The 9,433-nt window shown below is 45.7% G+C and overlaps 1 protein-coding gene across 1 annotated transcript in view; it reads right to left on the bottom strand.

Annotated features, from left to right (window-relative positions):
• Positions 1-2,762, bottom strand: part of LOC124463828 (proline-rich receptor-like protein kinase PERK2) — a gene marked incomplete at its 5' end in the record, with an annotated part of 36,804 nt that extends 34,042 nt beyond the window's left edge. The window contains 1 exon segment of the mRNA XM_047015601.1: positions 2,727-2,762. Coding sequence (XP_046871557.1) covers positions 2,727-2,762 — 36 coding nt within the window.
• Positions 2,763-9,433: the final 6,671 nt, after the last annotated feature.

Consider the following 9,433-nt stretch of genomic DNA (forward strand, 5'->3'; position numbering starts at 1 on the left):
AGATGGGGGGGGGAAGGGGGAGAAGCAGCGTGTCATTGTCGAGGCAGTCCATTGTCTGACAGATCCAGTGCTGGCCAGCTCCACAGGAAAGGTCACTGGTCACCTCCATTTGGAGCGAGGCATAAATCTCCCCGCCGACAGTCGCCGTTAACAACAAGTCGCCTCCGCGGGGGAAGGCCATGGCGCAATAAAAAGGAAACAGGGGGGGGGGGGGGGGGGGGGGGGCTAGAGGGGGAGAGAAAAAAAGATTATGTTTTGCCAACACCTCCCGTCCCCTTTACGGCCGCTTGCCTTGCGCTGGCCCTCCGTGTTATTTATAACTTTAATGTTAAAAACAGAGACATCTCTGCAGTCCGACTTAGAGCACAGCTCGCCAACTACCCCCATTTGCTTCCTCCTCCCTGACATCCCCCACGGCTCCTGCCTGAGGGACAGCTCTTTACGACTCGGCCCCTCCCCGAGACATCGACGCACGTCCAGGTGCCACGAGGCCTACTGTCAATCCTCCCACTGAGCGCCTGTACATGTAGCGGCCTTTGAGACTCGTCCGCCTAGCATGGCCGCGACACATTTTTGCTCCACTTGAGGATGACTATTTGAGGATATATGCTTGTGTTGATGTCAGTCCGTGCAGAGAGGCACTGGAAGAGGCTATCCCTTGACCCCATCAAACAAGAGTAAAGGGTATTATAGCCAATGCAATTTGTCCGTCTTAATAAGCTCAACGCGCGAGCCAGGCCGACGAATTGCTACGCGAGCCGTAATGTGCTTTGTGGGCGTAGGTCGTCTGTCAGGAGTCTCGGGAGAAAGCACCCATTCAGCACTTGGGGAACGTCCATCCACTTTACTGGGACGGGGCTGCCATTCTGAGGAGCAGGGCCGATCACGTCGTCCTCGGTGCTAAATCACTTGGAACAGGGAGCCAGCCCCTGGGCGGAGATGAGAAACGCCGGCTCTCCGCTGCCTCCAGGGGTGGGCCTTGACCGAGCCGGGGCCCGCTTGCAAAGCAAAAAAATGTGAAGCTGTGCGTGTTTGGCTATTCACGCTGCGCAATCCACTTCCATATTTCTCGAGGTTCTCACAGTGGGCCGCGCGGGACGGCGGACGTAAGCCAATTGGGATAAGCTCCACATTCCAGACAGGTTCCAGTTGGGATTTAGAGTAGTTTATCACCCCTCCTTTCCTCCCCAAAGAGGGTTCGGAGTTTTAACCTCAAATACATCAACAAAATGTTACGCAGACAAGTTCCCCCCCCCCCCCCCCCCCCCCCCCCATCACTTTACAGAGTGTTGAAAACATGAAGCCAACAGTTCCTTTCTAAACAGCTTAAGCCTGTCAGAGATAGCCACAGATAGCCTTATGAGTCTGCAGAAACCATCGTGAAAATGGAGAATCCTATAATGGGCGCTTATGTGGGTCGCCTCTGCCATCAGAGAGGATTTCCTTGTTTTCCTCACCGCTGTTACAACGTCCCTTTTATATTCACACACGAATCCCAAATAAATCTCGATTGAATGTTCCGCCTCTTCTCCTTGGTGTGAGAGGACGTGAGGCCTTGGCTATGACGGGGTTGTCATGTATCTCTAAGCTGAGGTCTGCCTGAACTCTAACGTTACAAATAGCTGAAGGATTTTTTCACCTTCTTATCAGCCTTGCCAAGCAGGCCTCTCTCTTATCAGCTTTCTGCTACAGATAAATGGGGTTTGGTAGATATGAATAAGAGATTTTTTTTTTCAAGCTAATTCCAGAGCTGCAGAAGATTATAGATAGGTTGTGGGGGAATGGAGAAAGATACATATTTTAAATGGAGGGTGGTAATGGTGGTTGGCAGGGTGGATATGTAAAAGCTAAGGTACTTTTTATTGAATCACAAATATACAACCAAAAAAAAATTGAAATGAGGAAATAGCAACCCCATTGAACTCCGAAACCAACCATGCTTAATTATATCAAATACCACGATTATTATACAGCAATAGTATCTGTTATTATGGACATTGTCTTTCTGTTCTGCATGACAACGTTTTTTTCAATTATCAATTCCATTAACATCCGATGAGACTCTTGACTGACGGTTTAGTCAACCATGTAGGCCAAAATAGCTTGAATAGGCCTATCAACAAAAACACGCACATCACCGGGACACTAACAATGTGTGATTGCCATATCCTTGAAGAAGTTGGACATATGCTATATTATAGCTTTAATTGCCAACGCAACGCACACACACTCGACATTGGACATGAAACTGCTCAAAGCAAGGTTGATAACCCAATCCTCTGTTACGATTATAACACAATTTTTAAATTTACATAACCTTGAGTGTTCGGATCGTTGCGTGCTTTGGGAACAAAAACTAATTAAACTGCTCCTCCGGTGGCACTCCAAGTCAGACACGGGACAACCTTAAAATTGTGTCAATGTCATACATGTTGGATCTATTTTAAAGCCCTACAGGTTTCTACAGTGAGTGAAAATGACAAAAACGCACCAGTCGACTTTTGAAACAACTAATGGAAAGATAATGGATTTACGGGCTTTAGCATAACCCTCTCGTGCTATGCGCGAAGATAATGTAATTGTATAAAATAATTGGTTAGAGTGCAAATGAAAACTACTAAGTTATTGCTTATGTCTACTACCTCAGAAAACCGTGTTTTCAGAAAACACTCTTTACGGAAAACAACGGGCAACAAGAAGGGAATGATAAAATGTCATAACCTTACCGAAACATTTGAGCTGCGACCGCCACGGTGCACAACACATCAGAACAGAAGGCTTACAAAATCTTTCTGTCGAGTCTTATTGAAATAAATCCAGTTTAGGTGCACAGCTGCTGTATGTCCATGAGTAGACAGGCGTGTACAGAGACAGTAGACAGGACAGAAGAACCTGCTGAGACAATAAATCTTCACTGAGCGTTTTTTCGTCTGCTGCGGGGAAAGCTGTCAAACCTCCAGAATTAGGATGTAAATTCAGTTATTTCTCGATTCTTTAAAAGTTAAATTAAATACAAGAACTGTTCGCGTTCCGGCTGTAGTCCAAAAAAACGGTTTCTTGTTATAAAGGACGAAAACAGTAGATCTTTGTCAACCCAGATTACCGCTCGCACGAATCCAAGTCATTTGAAAGCGCCGATGACAGATCATTAACAATAGATTCCACGTATTATCCGATTTCAGTCGGAATTCAAGATCAACGACATATCCAAGATCACAAGAAGATGTTCATGTGGGTTAAGCAAAACAATTGAATGTATCCACAATTTGTTGACGCTTTTAAAATAGCGGAGAACTCAAAAAAACGCAGAGCGCTCTGCGCCTCACACACGATGCTCTCCAGGCATATACGAGGGAGACTGTGGGTTGGCAAGCTGCGCTTGAAGCAGCTCTTTCCGCACTGGCTGAGCTGCGTGTGGAAAAAGAGCCGAGGACTAGACCAGAGCAATCAATGCTCGAGCGGTAGATCTTTAATTTAATTCACTGCGCCGTCGTTCTCAATTGAGCCAAAGATTCGGAAAATGCCTACAGTCCTGCCAGTAATTTAGCCTATCTAAAAGACTTTGTTTTGGCTTCTAATCGTAATACAGTATGCTACATTCTTGTTTAATAAAATACCCGTTATTTTGAAGGACATTTCATGCACGATAGAGTGAAAACACTGGTGTGACAAACATGACAAGTCTCTCTCTCTCTCTCTCTCTCTCTCTCTCTCTCTCTCTCTCTCTCTCTCTCTCTCTCTCTCTCGCTCTCGCTTTCTCTCTCACTCGCTCTCTATGTCTCTCTTTCTCTGTCTCTCGCTCTCCCCTTGCTCTCGCTCTCTCGCCAAAACTAGTTAAAATCAGGAAAATCCTCCCTTTTAACCTGCTAAATCTCTCTCTTTTTTATACAGAAGACTGGGGAATACAGGCATTCTGACAAAGCCAGGCAGTCCATCTGCTACTCTCAATTCAGAAGGCAACTTACTCCCAAAAAGCACTTAAAAGGAGAAATATTTGAGGCTAAAGCTTAGGTTTTTTACACTAACTGCAAGTTAGCTTTGTGGTATATTCACTGTAACATTATGACTCGTTTAACTTAGATTAGAGGATAGAAGTCTGAACCATAAAACACGTTCAAGCAAAATGCCAAGAATAGGGTTTGTGCTCGGGGAATGTATAAAGAAAAGGTTAAGATTGGCATTTATATTCTGTGCTAGGTCATGCAATAAGCTAAAGATACAAAAAAGTGAATTAGGATTGTAATGACGGAAAATGCAGAATAAATTACAGTAGGCCTATCACAAATTGATAAATAGTACATTATTATGTCCCCCACACACACACACATTGGTATCTATGTTGTGTAGAGTTGGTGCTTCTACGCATGTGAGTCAATAAGCGAGCTCGCTCGGTTTGTGTCTGGAATGCAAGGCTTGTAATTATTTCCCAGCTGACAGTAATTATGGGTCATCCCCAAGCCTACAGACTTCCCATTAAAAACATGAGGCATTACGAACACACACCCACTTCTGTACTTCTCAAAGGAATGTAGAATGCTATAGATGTCAGACCCATGGCTTTTTCGTGGTAGTAAATTTAGACTACGGGTGACATTTAAGTCCTTGAACGATGATTAGATCAATTAGTCAATTTAAAGTATTTACTTTAGGCCATGGCTGGAAAGACTGCAATCCTAAAAACGAAACCTGCATATAGATATGGTCTAAAACTTAACAAAAAAGGAGAACGGTTGAAAAAACTAACTATCAAATATGAGTCAAATCCAGCAAATTTCACCACATACATGAAATGCATTAATAATAATACAAATAATAATAATACAATTAAATACTACTAATACAATTATGTTGATTCTGTGTTCAAGAGCATGCTAGTAGCTAGTACAATTGAAACGGTCTGTGGGCATGATCCGAATTTAAGGCATTGTTGCAGTTCTGATCTCTTTTTCTCATCCTTCAACGTAGGAGCCACGAGGACAGGCCGGGCGGTGAGAAGCCCTACCCAGGAGCCGTGAGGACAGGCCGGGCTGTGAGAAGCCCTACCCAGGAGCCGTGAGGACAGGCCGGGCGGTGAGAAGCCCTACCCAGGAGCCGTGAGGACAGGCCGGGCGGTGAGAAGCCCTACCCAGGAGCCGTGAGGACAGGCCGGGCGGTGAGAAGCCCTACCCAGGAGCCGTGAGGACAGGCCGGGCAGCAGGGGGGTGTTTTCTGTCCTTGACCAGTGTAAGCGCCAGCTTTTGGGCCTCCATTCTGCGGTGAGCGCTAATGCCACTAGCCTTGACTAGGAGAACAGTTAATCTCAGGTAAGCCTGACGGTGACTAAGGGGATATGGAGCCCTGTCTAAATATCTGGCCTGTGGAAATAGGATCCGGCATACCACACCCCACATGCAGCTCTCTCATGTTCCCATTTCCCCAAATAGCTGTGTACAGTACGACCCGTCATGTACAAAGAGAGAAGAGCCAGGGGAGACAGGTTGATTTCGGATCATATGGACATCTGCTGTCAGCAAACACCGAGGTCAACCACCTACACGGTCATTAGATTTGAAGTGTGCTATTTGGCAATGATGCCTTCCTGCTACTAAAAGAAACTCAAACCCAGCTTTATGGTACAAGTAGATTACCCTCCCACCCGCCTCCCCCCCCCCCCAAAAAATATAAACCGTGAGACAAATGTATTAACAGTTGCACAAAAGGAATTAAGCAGCACTTCCGAAGGAAAGTGAAAACACTGAAATTCGGAGCAGTCTTTCCTCTCCGCTTCAACATCAATAAAAGTCGGTTCTAAGCAGCGCATTGATTTCTCCCCGTTCCTGGTAATGATTACGGAGAGGCCAAACTTAGGCTGTCACGAGCGAAACGCAACGCTCCGGCAGCTGATAGTCATGTTTTATTCTCTTGCTTGAAACATTCTGAAACACTGTAATTTCTAGTTATAGCGAGTGCCTTAGGAAATCCATGATTTATTCTTTAGAGGGCATGGGTAGCTTAGACCCGCGCATGAGGGGGGGGGGGGGGGGAATTGAACACCTCACACAATGGCTCCCATCTTTCAATACAGACAACATTTCTTGTTCATCCATTTGGAGCACCTGCACACTTCAGAGTACAAGTATTGCCGATCTCAATGCGATGGAGCAGTGGGTGTCAGACACTGGGAAAGACACTCGACTGACTTCACAAAGGTTATTACAGTAATACAGGAGCTAAAGCTATGAGTCACTGACCAAGATATAAACCAGAAACTGTAAAAAAAAAAAAGAAGAAAAGAATGATAATAATAATAAGCAGTGTGGCTAGAGATGGATTTTCATTTAGTCTTTGCAAGCTCGCAACAAAGCAACCGTCTGCGAGTCCTGTCAGGGACCTCATAACGTCTGTCGAACGTCTCAAGACTCTCTCTCATCCGAGCCCTCGTGGCGCAATGTTCCAGGAGGTCCTGTTTGACATGAAACAACGTCCTGATTGATCGAGGCGATGTAGAACAAAAAGAGAACCCCCGTCAATATGGCACATTCAAAAATAAATCGGCGTCGTGGATTCGCGAGGCTGAGTCGACGAGGGAAGACGGAGATTAGAGCTAGTAACCAAGCTAGTGTGCCTCAAGACCCCCTCCAGCAGCCGGTCCCAGCAGATCTATCCATCTGCCTTCACTCCCCGCACTGAGTGGCTGTTTGAAGGCTTTGCTAGACACCTTATCCTGAGGCTTAACAATCCAATATTGGTTGTTGCCGACGATAATTACTCTCCATTGATGATAGAATACCCTAGGCTAGCCTCGGTCATTTGCATTGCCCAACACCGCCAATCAATAGCAAGGTAGAAAACGGTTGGCAGCTGATAAGCGTGCACGTTGAACTCGTGTTTGCAGGGAAGAATGTCAAGCTCATTCTCTCTGCCGGTATGTTCTACCCCCCCTTGCTCTCTCGGTCTCTCCCTCCCCCTCTCTTCTCCTTGCCAATGTGCAAGGTAAAGAATGGCTCCCACTGATAGAATCAGCAAGGACATAGCTGTCTTTATTCTAACTCAAAGGAGCCCACGCACATGTCACCTTGACATTCTTTATCTTCCCCCTCCACACTGGCGAGAGAGAATGTGCAAAGTAGATCCTCTATTTCGATACGCAATTGTTTATGGAGCCTGCGCTTGCAGGACAACCGTGTTTCTCTCTCCTCTGGGCTGTTGGAAAATTGACTGTTGGAAAGACACAGTTAATAAATGTGTTTTCTTGCTAAAAGCAGAGGAACAGATCGTCTTCTTGTCACCAGCAGTCTAATCACATGTGCGGATCTGGCTACAAACTCCAGCTCTCCCAATTTAGGCTGGGAGAAGAAATGGTAACAGGAGAAGCAACATTAGCTGTTAATTTATGGCCTTTTAGCTGGGGGGCCCGCAATAACAACATCTGATACGACGATGCCACGCCGTGTTGCATTCTGGGAGGACAGCCATGACGGTGGGTCTTCGCTCGTTCAGGTTTCACAGGGCGACGCACTAAAATGAAGGGAAATATTCCCAACGACGAAACTTATCAAGGAAATCGCAGGCTGAAGTCACCGCTTGAGATCTGAAAGCGAAACTGAAAAACAAGTTGTGTTATTTTCCCTTGTAATAAAATTTCCCTGCCTTTAACGAGATAAAAGTGAATTGTGCAGTGACTCGGAGAGTGTGAAAGACGTTTGGAGATGAATTTTTCATGCACATTGATAATTTAATAGTGAGTCGCATTATTAACATTCTAAGACTTTTTCTCTCTCTGAGAACAATAAGCATCTCATCTCTGGCACTGGGGAGAACAGGAAGCTACTGCTTGAACACCCCCTCAAAGGTTGTCACCATTATGTTGTATGTATACTCAGGGGAGTGATCTGTAATAAAGCGTATTCCTCCCTAGAAAATATATGTACTGTGCTGTATTTGCACAAAATGTAAATGACAACAACCAAAAAATCGACTCATTTTTTCCAGCAGTTTCTTTTTTTTTTTTTTTACAGACGCTCCGTACGTAGAACATGGCGGAAAATGGCTAGGACAAGTACAGTGAGCTGTGAGACAAATGGAGGGTTTGTATGCTGCGGCAGAGAGGCTGGGCGCTGGGAGAGGACAGTGGGAGGTGAAGGATGGCTTCCAGGTGCCGGGGAGCTATGTCATCTCCTGTTGCTCCCAGACAGGCTTTTAAAAGGAAGGCTGGCATTTTGCAGCCGAGTTAGAAAGATAACAACAATCTTTCACAGGGATAAGTGTGTAACTCTCCCAATCTTCTCCCATTAGAGGACAACAGATAGAAGACAACAAAGAGACAATCAACTGAGAGCGCTAGCTCCCAGGAACGTGAACAGTTAAAAGGGGGGGGGGGGGGGGGGGGGGGGGCTGACTGAGTATTTGTTATCATGAGCAGCTCAGAGTAGCCTGCAGAGGAAGGAGTGAGATTAAATATAGGGTTACCAGAGCAAAGGCCTAATCCCTTCAGAGACAAATGCAGGGTCTCAGAAGCACATTTGTTGTGCGGCCTGAGGTTTAACAACTAACATTATAACTCAATAGCAAGGTAGAAAACGGTTGGCAGCTGATAAGCGTGCACGTTGAACTCGTGTTTGCAGGGAAGAATGTCAAGCTCATTCTCTCTGCCGGTATGTTCTACCCCCCCTTGCTCTCTCGGTCTCTCCCTCCCCCTCTCTTCTCCTTGCCAATGTGCAAGGTAAAGAATGGCTCCCACTGATAGAATCAGCAAGGACATAGCTGTCTTTATTCTAACTCAAAGGAGCCCACGCACATGTCACCTTGACATTCTTTATCTTCCCCCTCCACACTGGCGAGAGAGAATGTGCAAAGTAGATCCTCTATTTCGATACGCAATTGTTTATGGAGCCTGCGCTTGCAGGACAACCGTGTTTCTCTCTCCTCTGGGCTGTTGGAAAATTGACTGTTGGAAAGACACAGTTAATAAATGTGTTTTCTTGCTAAAAGCAGAGGAACAGATCGTCTTCTTGTCACCAGCAGTCTAATCACATGTGCGGATCTGGCTACAAACTCCAGCTCTCCCAATTTAGGCTGGGAGAAGAAATGGTAACAGGAGAAGCAACATTAGCTGTTAATTTATGGCCTTTTAGCTGGGGGGCCCGCAATAACAACATCTGATACGACGATGCCACGCCGTGTTGCATTCTGGGAGGACAGCCATGACGGTGGGTCTTCGCTCGTTCAGGTTTCACAGGGCGACGCACTAAAATGAAGGGAAATATTCCCAACGACGAAACTTATCAAGGAAATCGCAGGCTGAAGTCACCGCTTGAGATCTGAAAGCGAAACTGAAAAACAAGTTGTGTTATTTTCCCTTGTAATAAAATTTCCCTGCCTTTAACGAGATAAAAGTGAATTGTGCAGTGACTCGGAGAGTGTGAAAGACGTTTGGAGATGAATTTTTCATGCA

Source organism: Hypomesus transpacificus, unplaced genomic scaffold (genome assembly GCF_021917145.1).
Source record: "Hypomesus transpacificus isolate Combined female unplaced genomic scaffold, fHypTra1 scaffold_31, whole genome shotgun sequence".
Taxonomy (NCBI): Eukaryota; Metazoa; Chordata; class Actinopteri; order Osmeriformes; family Osmeridae; genus Hypomesus; species Hypomesus transpacificus.